Raw genomic sequence first — 16,983 nt, 5'->3', positions numbered from 1 at the left:
CCGAGCTTAATCTCGATATTCGTTTCGGAGGCCTACTACAGTTACTCTCTCACATATCCAAGGAAAATCCTTAGTAACAATATATCAGAATTATCTTTTACCAGAATTCTTCAATTTATAATATCTGATGTTCGGATTAGTTTGCAAAATTGCTTAAGACGATCTCTGAAGAAGAGTTCGTCAGGTTATGAAAGTTTAGATTCTGGTTACACAAATTCGAGTTTAACTTGCAGACTCGTCAATTCAGGATTACGATTCGTTTATTAAACGTTGATGAGGATTAACCGCAGAAATGACCCGTTTCTTTTAAGGTTAATTCAATTACAGTTCGTTGTTTGATCTACTTTTCAGAAATTGAATTGTTTGTTTGTGAGAAGTTGTGACAACAACTTGAAGAAGAAACCGACATTACTATTTCAACTAAGCAAAACAAATAATTTATAACCCACGTTTGTGCCCAAAATGGCATTCAAAGTATACACAAACAAACTCTTCTTCTTTCTTCCTTTTGGCTTTCTTTCTTCTCGATCGGAGAGACAGTTCCCGCAAATGGACATACTTAACCTCGTATATCATTTATCCCGAGCCTCATTTGAATAAATACAAAAACGACGATTTTGGGCTCACCTGTTCGACACAGACCTGTTACACTCCGAGTACCGTTGTTTCTTTTTTTATTCAGCGAATCGAAGATGAAGGTGGAAGAGGAGGTCTACCCAAAGATACTGGTACCTTTCTCCAATTTCAACAGGCCTACTATGATGTGGCACTTTCCTTAATTTATTTTATTGGATAGAAGAAGTTTTTAGTTAGTTTAGACTGTTTAGGGTGATTTTTGAATAAAATGAAGGATTTCAAAGAAACTGGATTCTAGAAAGTACCGCAGATGTAGATGATTTTTTGTTCACTTTCGAAACATTTTTGGATCTTCCCTATTGGTATTCCAGGGGTGAGAAATGTTGGGCAATTCAAAAGATCTTTTTAGCTTTTCTAGGATTATTCGAAATTTTATATCTCGATTTACTCGAAGACATCAGAACCATTTATAGGGTTTTGTGCTTGACAAAACAAAAATTACCTAAAGATTTAGAAAAAATATACCTATGATTCGGAGTTTTCTAGGCTCTCTCACTCGTTAAGGGCTGAAATATCATCAATTTTCTATGAAATCATCTACTCTAAGATATTTAGTAATTTTTTATGTCGACTTAGAATTAAATATCTTTTCTGGCTAATTGTAAACTACCGGCTATTTCCATAACACAAAAGCCTGGGAAAACTTTCTCCGAAGATGACAACTAATTTATATGCATCTATGATTATTTAATGTGAGGCACAAATCTTTCAAACATGAAATTAAATTATTAATGTCGTAACATGTGCCGTATTTAACCGGAGAGGCGTTAAAATTGCCATAATTTATTGCTATTAAATATTGCAATACCGTTACCACTATCGTGGTTAATATGTTGCATTTCTGTTAGTCGGTATTCGACAGTGAAAAAAGAGCAAATACTAAAAAAGTGAAGTAGAAAAAAAGGAATTAACATTTCAAAACGAAGCTCGTAAAAATAGCTGAAGCCTTTTGTCCAATGGCGATTCGAGCTAGTTTTATAGGAGCAAAAACCATTCCGTTCAGAAACCTGTCGTTTCTTTCACAAATCGATTCCCAACTTCCATACTGAGCAAACCTTTAGCAGCATATGGTAAGCCAGCTCGAATAAAAGTTGATGAGATTGCTACCAACCGCTCACAATATAAATTTACTTCTTAAGTTGTGGTCAGTTCTTTCGAACTGGCTTGGTTTACACTAAGAAAAAATCTACCGCTGTTGAGCTTTGTCCACAATTGAATTCCCAAGAAAAAGAACTGAGATGTATCACTAGGCCTCAATCTCTTGGCTTAAATTTAAGTCTATGAGTGTGACAGGATCTGTTAGAATCAATGAAGCTAGAGGAGTAAACCTGGTCGTTACACCTTTGATCATGCAAGAACGGATTCCGTGCAGTCTGCGCCTTATCGGGAAGATCATCTCGGTTGTTGAAATTAACATTTGTTGTTTACCGTGTGTTTTCCGTTTAATTAGAGTGCAATATTTATAGCTTCAGGAACGGAAAACTAATTTATGATCACTTTTTCCGTGGGAAACCTCCTTTAAGTTGACAAACACTTTCTCAAGGTTTGTCCATATTATCCGAAGAACAAAGATTTTTTGAGGGTCAGTGGCCCGCCGCCAATTTGTCGACCAAAAAAGAGACAATTTGTCGATTAACTGAGTAAAAGAAACGTGACTGGTTCTTCCACATTGGGTCCCAGGGCTGAATCTTCATCGAGAATCGAGCAAGACCACCAATAATGGGCCTTGGTCTACGACGGACCATGTAATGCGCTTAATTATGGTTTTCGTGGACAAAAAATCCGCCAGAGATTGACGTTTGCTAATGATAATAGGGGCCGTAATTGCAAAGATCATCTGGATGTGCAATTATTTATCGTACAGGTTAATTTTGCCGGGAAGTACGGGTACATTTATCAGGGAGATGCCAGTCATGAAAGTTTATTTATCTTATTAATATCTGCGATGTATGGCGTAGACGAATCAGAGATTTTTGGGTTTGATATACGAGCAGGCTGATTTGAAACGCGGTGGAAACAGTAATTACGTTGGCAGCCTGTAAAATAAACCCATATCCCAAAAGTAATTGATTAAAAAAAAACGAATGTTTTTCTAAAATTACCCATTTTAGTGCGTTTTTCTAAATTTTCCCTAGTCATCAAAAGCTTCAACATTTCCGTACTAAAAAACCATTGAATTGGAAAGGAGGACAATTGCAATTTTTTAAAGGTTTTTAAGCATAATTTTACATGGAAAGCCCAATAGACTTCTCAAAATTCTATGCAGACCTTTCAATAGTTTATTAAACAAGAAATCGCTGCAAAAATTCAAACCCCGCAATCTAAACATTACTTTCCATCGTCGTCCCATCGATGGGACCTGCAGCTGTACCCAACTATAGACGCACGAGCTGGTGCACCACGCCGCCGGTACTACCGGTGGCACCGGCTTCATGGTCTTCATGGTCCACTTCGTGACTTCACTTCAGTTTGTTCTTGTCCTTGCCGCTTTGAAGACGGTGCCAGTACCATTCATTCAAAGCTTCGCAGATCGTTTCGTCGCGGTCTCGGTCAGAATTTGTTTCCCTTGAGAAAAATTTGTTTTGTTTTGCGGTGATTAAGTTTGCTTTTCAGAAAAAGTTCATAAATCATCTCGCATGAAGCTAATCCTTTATCTCGCAATCAGTCGCGGTAAAAGTTTGACCCTATTGACCCGAACACATTCGAACAAACCGTACCCACAAATCTCTCTATTGCACCTAAAGAAAGGCGGAATAGCTTTCCACTAGGTTAACCTGCATTTGTGCCATGCCCAAATAATCAGCATTACTATCGCGTTACAGTGACCCACAAGTATCCCAGATTGAATTAAAAAGTAAAATCGGAACAATTGTAAACTCCCTTTGATATTGTTGTTTGGTGAAACAGACCGTGGCGTGGACATTAAAAGGCCATTAATTAGAAGATGAGAGCCTGAAGATGTCGGGCACACAAAAAAATAAATATATGGGAAAACCTTTCATTAAAAAGATCTACGAGACTCATAGAAAATGGCTTGGGGGCGACTCCAAGAGGCAGGAAAAAGCTGAAACTTTAAAGAAGCCTGACGAGGAGAAAAAGGTGCCAGAATATGAAAATGTTGAGTTTAAATCTGTGGACACCACGGACTCATTTTGCACTGAGAAGCTCAGAATTGTTATTAACAGCTTCGATAAAATTCTGGATGAATATAGCACTCTCGCTCCAGAGGTGAATAACTTGCCAGTAACCATAGAAGTTCTCCCTAAGAAGCCCAATTTTGCCCCTGAACCTTCAGAAACTCCAATCAAAGTTGTGCCCCCTCCTAGAAAGCATCCGTCTAGGGTACGACAAAGACAGGAGGCTCTGGTAAAACCAAAACCTCCTGAGCCAACAATCTCAAAAACAAAAATTCCTAAACTCGTAAAAGCCAAAACTTGCAGCATCATAGAGTCCAAGTGCATTTTGAAGAAGGCCAATTCAGAAAATCCTCCTCCTTCATTGCCGAATGTTCCAGTAAAAACCAAGAGCATGACTAATCTGGATGTTAATTCATCACCTGTGAAGATTGTTCCTATTTGCATGGAACCTCCAGAAATCAAAAAGAAAATAACTCCATTAAAACCGGTCCCCCCAGGGAAGGTCAAAGAACTAGTAAAGCGCTTGAACAGCCTTACTGAAATAAGTAATCCAGAGGTTGCACCAGTACTCTCGAAGGCTGTAAGTACCACTAACTTAAGTCTCTCGAAGAAACACGGTTCTGCTAGCAAGATACCGGTCAACTCAAATTTAAGGAAAAGCTTTCCTAGCACTCCTTGCCATCTAGATCAGTTAGATAACAATGGAAGTGCTGAGCTGAGTAAGACCAAGAGTGTTCAGAATTTGACAAAGCCGAAACTGTCGCTGCCAGCTGCAGCTGCCCCGAATAAAGCCGTTAGTGTGCAGAATTTGGCCAGATCTAAAGCGATTGGTGACAAATCTAAGAGTACTCAGAACTTGAATAAACCTCGCTTGTCTTTGGTGAAATCGTTAGGAAGGAGCGAGCCTGAGTTGGTAAAAAACAAAATTAATGCTTCTAAAGGGGTTGTTAAAGTTACTGCAAAGCCTTTGATGGAGGTTAAATCCAAGACTGCTAAAAGTACCATTACAAAACCTCCAGTGGCTAATAATTCCGTTAGTAAGTCTAAACCTGAGGTGGCCAAGAAGTTGGTTAAAAAAATTGAGGTGAAGCCCACACACAATGAAACTACAAGAATAGTCAAAGATAAGAATCTTGGGGTTTCTACCAAGAAGCAAGTTGAAATTAAACGAAATATCGCGTTGAGAAAACCTGAGTCTTTAAAGGATTCCAAGAAAGTTACTGTGGTAGAGAAAAAAACTGAGCCCACAAAAAAACCTGTGAAATTGGACTTAAACCGCACTAAAACCTTCCTGGATAAAGTGCCTCCAAAAGATAAGTTTTACTTAGATTCTGAGGATTTTATCGTTAAAGACAATAAACCGAAAAATATTGCCTCAGACAAACATCTGGATTACAATTCTGATGATTCCGGTAATATTTCCAATGAAGTGGATGGTGATGAGGCGCATTCGACTGCATCGGTTCGCAGTAGAACCAGCACTGAATCCTTGCCTACAGTTTTAGATTCTACAATTAATGACGTGGAAGTACCCTGTGAAATTTCTGTTATTGTGGATGAGATCCCCAAAAAGGTTTGTGGTTTACAGTACTCGTTAATTGAAACTGAATTTTTTTATGAAAAATACTCTGTAGAAATTTTATTTTGAAAATTTGAGCTATTAATAAAAATTAAATTAATGATCAAAGAAATATTCTGTTGTATATGTCATTTTGCCTTTGCTAACAGAACGTGAGAGACATTCCCTATTTTCTTAAGATATACTAATAATTCTCTATAGGCTAGCAACCACTAGCTGTTTACAGATTTAGCTCCAAAATTGTGGCCTAGCCATAAATAACGAAACATTCTTCTTACTCTAATAATGCAACTCTTATTTAGGTATTTTTTTATCAATTTTTTTGAAATTTAAGCAGAAAATATGACAGAGGCACTTATCTAATAATTCTCTACAAATTTCCCTCTAATCTTGGAGTTAAATCTGGGTCCAAAAAAAGTGTTATATATACTTAATTTTCGAAATGTATATGAGATTTTGTCTTTATTCATGAAACTTGGCTCAAAAAATTCCCAAGAAGCAGAAATCTGCAAAAGATTTTTTCAGAGGTACATATCATAAATGTAAAAACTACTGAAATTTGTACAAGGTAAGAATTTACTGAAAATCTTTCTTGGACGAAAGCAATTATAAAAATTCTCTAGAAAGCAGTAATAGAAAATTTTCTAGAGATAAATGAAATTTAACATTGAAACTTGTGGAGTATTTATTTTTTATAAATTCGTTTCAAATGAGAACATTTCTTATTCAAACCAACGATGCTTTTTAAGTTTTCTGGATGAAGGATTCGAGAGCAGTAAATCCTTCCCATTTTTTTGCTCTCTTTATGTATGTTTTCCATTCTAAAACTTGACTTCAAAAATTCCTTACAAACAGAAAATTTCTTACATAAAGAAGAAATACTAAATTTGAGAAATGTTCAAGCAGTTTTGTATATCTCACGAAGGAGGCTAATCCTTGTGAACTGTGAAAAGAAAATTTCCAAGGAGAACTAAGACATTTCATTTCACATTTGGGTTATAATTTTACAGTTTCCGTTTCAATTGTGCACTACTGGATTTTAATACTAAACTAAGAAACAATCACAAAAATTAATTTTCTATTTCAGATATTCTTTCGAACTGGAGTGGTGTCCCAACTAGAATCCCAGAGAGACGAGCGTCTTTCAGGAGTGATAGTTTCCTTTCAATCCAACTGCAGGGGCTACTTGGCTCGCAAGAAACTGCAGCAGAAGAAACTTCAAGATTTGGCTGTAAGATGCATTCAAAGGAACGTGAGGAAATTCATGGTAGTGCGAGATTGGCCTTGGTGGAGGCTTTTGGTGAGAGTCACCCCTTTGCTCAACGTCCACCGTACCGAGGAAGAATTGAGAGCCAAAACGGTGAGTCTTTTTTATGGTAATTTGAGCAGCTGTTATTCAAAGAACGATGAGCAAACATATTATTTCTTCTATCGGAAAAATCTCGTCAAGGCTTCCGCTTTGGCGGCAGAGCCAATAAATAACGTTGTTTACGTATGCGTAATAGAACGTTGCATAACATCCTCTTAAAGACTCTTTCGACAGCTTTAATTAGTGGAATGTGTAAGATATTAATTAGTAATCTTCGAGGGATGTGTGTGGTGTTTATCTAATACCTACATTGTTAACGTAAATTCTTTAGGTCTCTATGTAAACCATAAAAATTGGGGTGTGCCTTTGGAATGTCAACAACCGACTCTGGCGTTTGATGTCATAAAATGCCAAGTTTTTCTGTTAAAAAATATATGGCCTCGGCTTGTTAACACCTAATAAGTGTCTTATTTGAAATTTGAACGATAGTAAACACCCATCGACAAGACCGCGGTTTCTCATGTCGGGCGACTTACATTCCCACCGAAAGCCAACTTTCTACCGGTTTTTAAGGCAAAAACAACCATAAATCCCATTGCCCATCAATTTTTTCCTAAAACATCGACTCTTCGATTGACGTTCAAAGGCGTGTTATGAATTATTTATCCTAGTGAATAGCTCAAGAATGAAAGAAGGTTTTTAGCGATGTAAAGTATTTTAGTGGCAAAGAAAAGTGAATGATTTCCGTGGGCAACTACTTTCTTGAGAAATTTTTCAAGTATTTGAAATTTTTTAAAGTGCCCATACGAGGATTCAAACAAAGAATACGTACGAATCCATACGAAGAAACTTGAAGCAAGATTGTTTCTTCAGAAATGACCAGGAAATTGAGGAATAATTTTTACTTCATAAAATATTATACTAGAAGCATATCATTTCTTCTTTCAAGAGTTTTCAGTGGCCCGCAGGAAAGCGCGTCACTGGAATTATAAAAAAAAGTACTTTCTTATTATAAAATTTACGCTTCCTATCGATCCCTAAAAAATTTCATTCAATTATCTCCAGTCGTTCAAATGGTCAGTGGTACTGAGAACTGTCAACTTTCATATAAAGCAAATTGGAAAATAATAGAAGGAAGAAGAATATGGACATGAAGTTTGGGCCATTAGGCAAAGACTACTCAATACGTATGAAAGCCTTGGTATACAACACTTTTAGGAAGAATCCAATTTCCCAGGGAATGCCTCATAACAATTAACAATTTAATTGTCGTTATTTCCATTGGTTTACAATTTCTGAACAATGAAATACAATTGGATATGGTTCTCAGGATTCAATTTGGCAAATTGTTGTAATATGAGGAAACTCAAATATGAAGGTTTCTTTTGATTGATATCTTTGACAGGACATGGGAGCCTATCATTACAGATAATCAAAAAAGTGCATTATTGAAGTTGAATTGGTTCCATTGGCACTGCAAATTTTCTATTATTTGCGTCGCATTTACGAGACCTTCAACTGCAAAACGGCACCCTGTAACAATGACTAAAAAAGATGATCTCCGGATGGTTTCCAAGGTTGTAGAAGGAAAACAATGGTAAGAACATAATTGTTTAATCTCGATGGCGCAATTTAATTATTGTACGCGTTGACATTAGAGAAGATCCTTTTTATGGTCTGATGATGTTCATGAGGTTGAAAATAGAGAACTTGAAAATTTGTTTGAGAACCGTAAAAAAGTTTCCATAAACTGCTTATTTGCATAATGGCCACAGACGAATTACATAAGATGCAACTTTCTCCGAAAGTACGCCAATTATGATAATTTTTAAACCGATAATAGTGGACATGTGTAAGATAAATTTGCATGTAATCGTATACAAAAACTGCACTTCGTTTGACCCCAATAGAAAACTAATATCTGTTAGACAAGTCCAATAATTAACGGGTTGTCATTGACATATTTACATTATTTAATATTATCGATAAAATGCAATTATATGTGGTTCTAGTTGGCATATAATGGGGGGCACAGCATACAATACCAGCAATAACTTGCACATAATAGATTCTCAGTAATCGGACAGGTAGACTAATGGCTTAGCATATACATAATGTTGGCAAATAAACTGAGATACTGTCTAATGACAGATGCAAATAAATCAATACCAAACGTCAACATGAAAATAGACTCTGTGTGTTGATCCCACGCTCCACAAAGCAAGTTACCTACTCTATGCGTTCTTGAGATCTTCAAAAGAGACTACCGTGTGCTTAGAGTCTATCTATTTTGAGTGTGACGTAGCACTCTATCATCATAGTTGTTTTATGGGTAGCTTTAAGCCAAGGATTAGCTATACTTAACTAGCTTCGTTAATAAATAGATTGGAATTTTTTTATATATTATAATTATAAATAATCGTACATTCTAGTTCGGCTGTCGTTTCATCGATTATAACTGCTTTTCAATTTAAATTCAAATGATGGTCCAGCTCGAAGCCCAGAGACTTCCGCGAACCCATCAAATAGCTAAAAACAAACAAATCTACAGCTCCTTTCACTTCGATGACAAAGTTATCGAAGTTGACTTGTTTAAGTTAAAAATTCCTAAAGTAATCGAAATTGACCGATCGAAATTGATTACCAGTCGAGGGTTATTTTGTATGCGTGGTGAAATCGTAATAATGGTCATCAATAGGTTCTGGCGGTCGCTTTCTGCGAGTCAATCAAACGCAGTTTGACCCCGAATTCGCTGTCAGTGCGAATAGTCAGCTATTATTAATGGACTACGTAATAATTACTTTCGTGAAAAGAATTTAATTTCGACGATTTTATATGCGATTCGATATAAATAAAATCGTGGAACGTTCGATGATCCCAAGGAGAAAGTACGTGTTTGAACGCACGAAGTCACTGGGCCCGTTAATTAAAGGTTATCAAGGTACAAAACGCTGGTACTGTCGTTTGGGCAGGTGCAGTTAATTGGCGACATTTAGCGACTTTTTTGGCAAGGCTCTCACTCTCTGGAGAGGTGGGTTGCTGTTTAATAATTGGTGAAATTCAAGAGGAGTGGCCCTACGTACGGTACTGAGACAAATAAAATTGACTGAGAAATCGCATGTTAATCGCTTTTGCAGAAAAAAATCGTGAGCACAAATTAAGGCCAAATTTTCAGAAAGTATCTAATTTTGTCCCCGGTTAATATGTGGTGCCATCACATAATGTTTATATTTCTGTCTCTCCGGTATAAGAGAGAGTTGATTGTGCGAAGATTTCAAGATATTGTTCTTTTTTTTAATTTTATGTCTTACACGTCAAATAAATTTATTAACAAAAAAATAAAGTCAAAAGATATGAAAAATGTCCACTTTGCTGATTAATGATCAAATGATTAACCAAAAAATTATTATTGCAGAATGATCTAGAAGAAATTATAATAAATGGTGAGCAAAATTCAAAAAGTCTTAAGGTAAAAATTACAGAAAATTCATATTTCTCTTTGTTGGGCCATCTATAACCCGCATCCAATATTCGAATAGTCTTAAGAGATAATTTAAAAGAAATCTGGTGCCACAAGAAGATGTAGGAGGTTTTAGGCAAAATTGTACACTGCGAACAAAATTTATTCGTAACCGAGAATTACAATCATTTATCAAGTCTCTCCTCAATCATCCACAGTGTGCCTATTTTTCGGTAAATGCCACATGAACAAAATTCATATTTACTTCATTGTGAATTTCTCCTTTATAACTCTAAATAAATATAAAACAACAATCTTTCTAATAACTGTACTCGTAGACCCACACATTTATTGGAACAACCATTTTCTGTGCCTCCCTCTCAGGTACCTGAAGGCGGTTTTGGTACCCATAACAACCAATCAGCTAACAACTATTTTTGGGCCTTGGACTGCAGCCCAGGGGTTGGCTTAACAGGGTGCAAGGAAACGTTAACTTTATAACCTAACATTCGTCGAGTAGGCTTAAAGGAGGTAAATTAAAATTTTAGAAGTTGGGCAGTTGAAGGTGGTACTCAGTCCCACTCTATCATGGTTTCATTTCTGTACTCCTGGTAGAAAGTTGCCTTAATTATGCTTACGGGTTCTGTTGTTAAACCCATACTTTTATTTAGTTAGTTCCTTCCTTTAGAGAATGAGACGAAAGTTACTAACCATCTTCTTTAATTTCTCTGATCCCAATACAAAAAATTTCTTAAATATGTGTTTTGAGGGTATTTTTGGTGAAGGTCAATGAAGATGAAGGAATCAAGGATTTACTTAAAATGAACGTAGTTGAAAACAGTTTTTAGGGAATTGGTGTGGTGCAAGAACCACCCCAGTTCTGCATTCCTGATTAAAAATGGTACAAGTGGGTCACAATGAAGGGTTGCTTTGAGCCACTTGCTTGCTTGACGTTCTCAATAAATTGATAGATACTTTCGCATATTTATTGACTTATATAATTTTATGAACTTGTCCGTAAATTTCTCAAGAGAAAGCAATTTATGAATTCCTGTTACCTGAAAAAAGATTAAACCATAAACAGAGGTCGTTCATTTTAGGCATCTCAAACTCGCCAATGGCCAGCCAATTGTGTCTGCAAGGAAACTAGATTTTTCCCAACTAATCAACAGTTATCTCGTCGAGCAATTGAATTATCTCATTTTATCCATATTGTTCAGAAGTATTTAACTGGGACATTACCATTTGTTTGCATGAGAAACAATCATTTATCTATCTAATAAGTTAGAATATAAAACTTTTCTTATATGTATAGTTAGTATGATGCACTGTGACTGCCATTTTATTCAAATTACTTTCCTCTTCTCGCAATAATTCCCACAGGGAGTTACTGTTTAATCATAGCAGGAGCACTATCATGGCTAAAGCACAGTGGTTCTCAGTCATTGTTTGTAATGTCATGGTGCAGCAGTATCAGCTGATTTAAAGGTAACGTTTATCTAGGAAAAATTAGTATTATTGTTGATCTTTCTAAAAGTAGATGAATAATTGTTTCTCAGTCATGTAATTCAATTTTCCAGATACAATCATCGTCATCAATTTATTAGTCAATTTGATGATTGTGCTGAAAACTTCCTGCATGTCCATCTTCGATGATAAAAGTGCAAATTACCCATCATAATAATCTTGAATCTTAGTGCTATTTTCTTATTAGTATCATAATGCGGCGTTTATTAGTATGCCTCGCGTACACTATAATGAAGGGTTGATGGTAATGTGAACTATTGTCTGCGTTTTCGCACGATTCTTCATGGTGCAAGGCGTAGCTGCCTGCCTTCCTTGATGGGCATGTCATGAACGTCATTGTCAGCCAGTTTCGGTCTTGTTTCTGTTGCGTTTAAGGCCTAATTTCCATGTCAACTGTGCCGTGAAATTACCCTGGAATTGATTTCATAATTTGCTAGAATAATTGATAAAATTGCCGAGATTTTTTACTTATTGTGAATCGAGCTTTAATGATCATAAATTGCAAATAAATTGTAGATTGATAGTTTGTTGCACAGATTAAGGTCAGATCAGTATTCGTAATTAGCTATTTTACTGTGAAGTACTATACAGTAAGGAATGGTGATAATTATGGTTTTTAGGTTGGGCAGAGCAACACGTTAATATCACTTAATAAATTATCGCAAGTGGTTAAAGTGAAAATTAGGGTAAAAAATTCGTTTTCAAGCGCTTACTTAGTCTTAACTAGCATATGAGGACCATGACATAACTGCACTTTATTTTAGTGCTCGGTATAGGAAGCTTTTCGAGTGGTAAAGACGACACTCACATACCAAATTTCACATTATCTATAAAATCTAGGCATATCTCCCTGTTATTTCAATAGAGAGCGATGGTATCTACTATAGACCACTTTAGTTAGCCCCATAGAAGAGTCAAGAATGCCAAAGTCAACATAAAATATTTGAACTGAGGCATATGCAAGCTGAGATGAGAGGCACTAGAGTTTCCTTTGCTTTGGCCACTTATTAGTTGAGTATTTAAAACACACTAATATCGATTTTTCATTGCAGGAAGAGCTGGAAGTATTGAAACTTAAACTCCAAAAACTAGAAACTGATAGGACGTCCCTGAAGACCGATAACGACAAGCTAGAAGCCAAGGTATGTAATTATACGTTTTTTGACCTAGTTGTGTAATCAGTGACCACTTAGCGCGTCTTCCATTCGCTATTAGGTTACGAAGACGACATTAATTATGCACAACGTAAAAACGAGACGTGTGAACATTACTTCACGTTAGATTTTCGGCACGTGATTGGAGGACGTTTATGTTTAGGTCTACTTAAAGTGGCTTAAGCTGTTGCCTTGGGTACCATCTCTTGGTAGAATTGGAGACCACCGAAATGACTTTCATAGAAATAGAGAATTTGGACGAATCTCTGCTTTGATCTGATAATTTTTATGAACATTCTCTAAAGTTGCCAGGAAATAGTGATATTTTTAATGGTTTTGAAACTCCAAAATATTAGAGACTTAAACCTGAGACTTAAACCCCACACAAAACCCCATAAATTGCTTTGGCCTTACGAGACAGACAAGAATGAAAGTGATTTCTTATGAAAGTCGGCGTTTGAGCAACTAAATTGGATTAAAACGTGATCTAAAAAGAAAAAGGCAGATCGGCCTATTCATGTCGCAAATAAGAGGACGAGACGCTATAATAAAATTCCAAGCAATTTTTTTGGACAAGAGTTTAAAGCAGCAATTTGATTTCGGCAAGTCACTTGTCTTCATTAACCGAGGACCGTGATTTTTCTTTTTTTGATTGATTTTTCTGTAGGGCAATTTCAATCCAAATCGAAGCAGGCGGCTGTAGACCATTTTTAGGATCAGTCGCAATGTTGAAACTGTCTCACCAGAGCCAGGTTTTTGCCACATTCGTTTTAATGGTGGGTAATCGTATTAAGATTACATCACCGTTAACTAATCAAGAAGACTTGTTTTAATCAGTTTAAATGTGCTCAATTACGCACTTTTTGTCAGTGTAATGATTTCCTGCTGTCGCAGCTTATATTGACAGGCCTACCTGGTTTCATCATTTTCGATTCAAAATATTTTATCTCTTTTCTTCAAATCTATTGTTCTGGTTCTTCACTCGTTGTTACTGCTCCCATGGCCCTTATCTTTTGAAAAATACATGCCGTAAGCATTCTCACGTGTCCCATTAGGTACCGACACCGTCCAATGGGCAAAAATGTCCAAGTTTACGATCGCAGGATTGTATACGCTCCTAAATCCGACAGTTAGGACATCACTTCCTCCTGATTTAATTGGTTTTAGCATCCATTTGCGTGCGCGTCCGCTTGCGTTGTTTTAAAGGAGTGGCTCAACAATGTTTATAATAGTTTCGTGACCTACCTGCTCTTAAGTAGATCAGTGGTAATTCATGACTTTTTTTGAGGTTAAAAACCTCCTTATTTCGTCGACTTTCGATGTGCAGTTAGGCGCAATCCAGTTTATTTGATAGCCTGAACTGCATTGCCCCAATAAGGAAAACGAGAGTTACAAACTCTGATTTTCAGGCAGTTAAATAGAAATTTAAATAACATTCCGATAGAATTTAGAAGTTCTGCTAGTTGCTGCAAGTTAGAAGATATGTAAAGTACAGGATGGTCCTCAAACTTGTGTAATTAGAATGCCAATATATTGCTTTCTAGACTTGAATCTTGAAATATTCTTTCAGGGGAGATGTTGCTTGCTTATGCCATCTAAAGGCCTTTGAAAACAATTTTAGCTATCTCTCCTAAGAATAAGTTTTCAAGCTTGGCCCAATAGAATGGCTCAAAAATGCAGAAATATACTGAAATAGGAAAAAATAAAATTTCTCCGGAAGGCTGAAAGATTTATATAGGTAGAAGTTTTCGAGATTCCCATGTTGACGTTCAACTGTATTTAGGATAATTTATTGTACAACTTCACTCAAGAAAGGTATCCAGTTACTCAAAATGTCTTTAAATTATCAAAAGTTTCCTGAAAAAGAGTACATTTTCACAGAAACAATGAAATAAAGGTGGAGTAATGGTCAGCTTTTGCGTGTCCATGGAAGTTATATTCAAAATAAAGTTGTCAGTACTTTGAACTATCGGTTTTAAGACAACCATTGTAGAAAACTAGAAATATGACACCTGGGGAAAGTAATAAAGTGCCAAGTTTCAGTGAAAAGTCAAGAGGGCAAATGAGGGAGACAGTGATAGAAAAGCAGCGTAAGCTATGAGAAGAAAACCCTGTAGAAATGTCTAGAAATTTTTAATATTTACAGACCTTCACCAGTCCGTCCGCGTCATAAAACACAAAAACAGGATCTCAATTTCTAATTCACACCTCATTAAATTTTCTCTATACTCATCCTGATTTATTTGTTGTGGTACAAGTTTGTCATCTTAGAGTGAAATATTGGACTGTGACATCTAAATCGGATTTCCGGAAGTGTATGTAACGTGCAGGTCGACATAGCAAGGACACATCGGTCGTAATACTGGACAATGGCTGAAATAATGCACTGGAGCTTGGTGGTTACATGAATCAGGCTAATTTTAGTTACTCTTCAACTTTAGGTCGGTTATTTGGATCGCGTCCCAATCAAGAGGCCTACGATGTCTAATTATCCATACGAATTTCCTCGAGAAAGCTTGAAATTTTTTTGTGGTTTAGCAGTGAAATTTTGATTGCTGGAAATAGATAGAGTCCAAGTCCGGGGAGTTTTGAGAATTTTTTCTGGCAATGAGTTTTGGGAGGGATTAAGTATTCTGGCCTGTTTAAAAGATAGTAAGTACTTCGTAGCCTTGCGGCATTGTATTTTCTCATAGACACTAAAGCGTTCCAGTAGCTCTCAATTTTCCACTGGTCGCGTTTTCTCTATCGCGTTTCATGTTCCTTTCACTCATCTAAATCGTCTCTATCAAGAATGCCGCTGTTGCCTTCCAACTACACTTCCAAATCCAGTTTTCTGCAAACCTTATATGACAACTCCGATGAGGATGACGTTGACATCCCATCCAGACTCCCTCCATATCAAAGCAGGTACATCCCTGTCCAAACGCCCGTGAGCCACAGACCTTTGAGCTATCAACCAACAAGTTATCAATCTGCAAGTTATCAACCCATGAGTTATCAACGTACAAGTTATCAACCTACGAGCTATCAATCCAGTTACCAGCCCGTGAGGAATTTGAGAAACTCGCATACAAAGTCACCAAGTCCTCCCTCGTACTACCAACGTTGTCCACCAACGCGAAGAGTTTTTCCTCAAAGTTACGAGTCGAACGAGGATGATATTTCCCATAAAGATGACTCATCTCTGGTCTATGACGCCAATTTGTCCTTTGTATTGGGGACTAAAGGTCAGTTAAGACAGAATGTGAAGCCTGTTCCTGCTCATTTGGAACGAGAAAGTGCATCTAACGCTTTATCAAACAAAATCTCCAACTTTCTCCAGAGAACTGATCACGTGATGGACGAGTGGAAGAGGGTAGGAGGGAAGGAGGATGAGGAGCACACTTTGCGCATGAAGAGGAATGGTTTGCCTCATTCTGGAAGGTCTAAAAGCGCCACCAACATTATGATCAAGGGGTGTCTTCTTAGTAGGGGTGATAGTGTGTCTAGGAGCTCTGCCGCCCATGATTTGCCTGATGTGGAGGAGTGCAACACTGATAATGAAATTGATGAGGTATTGGTGACCATAATTTGACAAAGTAGGTTAGAGATGAGTGCGAGGATTCTAAAAATATCTGAGTTTGTTAATGCCATCAGGTGGGCCATTAGTCAGCTGTAATTAATGGCTTTCAAAACAACAGGAATTTGAGGATATTTCGTGGGAAAATGGGGCAGGAATGAGTAAAATGCATAATTCTGTTTGAGAGTTTGCCAAATAGATACACTCTCAGACTAGAGAGATTTTTATCCGTTAGTTATCGAGTAGTTTGATGACGGTTTCCACTAGCTACACCAGGACAATACGAAAATAATCCCATCCTTGTGGTGAGGAATATCTTCAGCTATCGCTCCTAATCAAATTTATGGGATTTTCAGTATATTAAACACTCTTTTTTTAAATATATTCCAGTAAAGGTAGTTTTTTAGATTAAATGTTAAGTTTTTGATGGCTTTTTAAATTTTTTTGGAAAAATTCATGTAGTGTGTAGATGTACAAATTAAAAAAATTTTAATACGGAGACTCCACAATTCGAGATTCTAGAAAGTTCGAGAAGGACTACATAAAATGTTCTCGAATAGGCAACAAACAAGAAATTTTCAATTTAAGTCTTTCGTATAACTTATTGGAAATTTTGGAGTGT

At 36.7% G+C, this 16,983-nt stretch overlaps 1 protein-coding gene across 6 annotated transcripts in view; it reads left to right on the top strand.

Moving 5' to 3' along the window:
* The window catches only part of Mhcl (Myosin heavy chain-like), an 87,918-nt gene that overhangs the window by 65,298 nt on the left and 5,637 nt on the right, over nt 1-16,983 (top strand). For 3 of the 6 annotated variants that reach the window (XM_066401713.1, XM_066401715.1, XM_066401716.1), the window contains 2 exons: nt 6,440-6,712; nt 12,701-12,790. In XM_066401713.1, coding sequence (XP_066257810.1) covers nt 6,440-6,712; nt 12,701-12,790 — 363 coding nt within the window. Of the gene's footprint in view, nt 1-3,106; nt 5,347-6,439; nt 6,713-12,700; nt 12,791-15,443; nt 16,356-16,983 lie in introns of those variants that run through there. The other 3 variants (XM_066401717.1, XM_066401714.1, XM_066401718.1) reach the window with 3 other exon arrangements.

This window comes from Euwallacea similis, chromosome 23 (genome assembly GCF_039881205.1).
Source record: "Euwallacea similis isolate ESF13 chromosome 23, ESF131.1, whole genome shotgun sequence".
Classification (NCBI taxonomy): domain Eukaryota; kingdom Metazoa; phylum Arthropoda; class Insecta; order Coleoptera; family Curculionidae; genus Euwallacea; species Euwallacea similis.
Note: the sequence above shows the minus strand (reverse complement) of the source record. Positions and strands in the feature narration are given on the sequence as shown.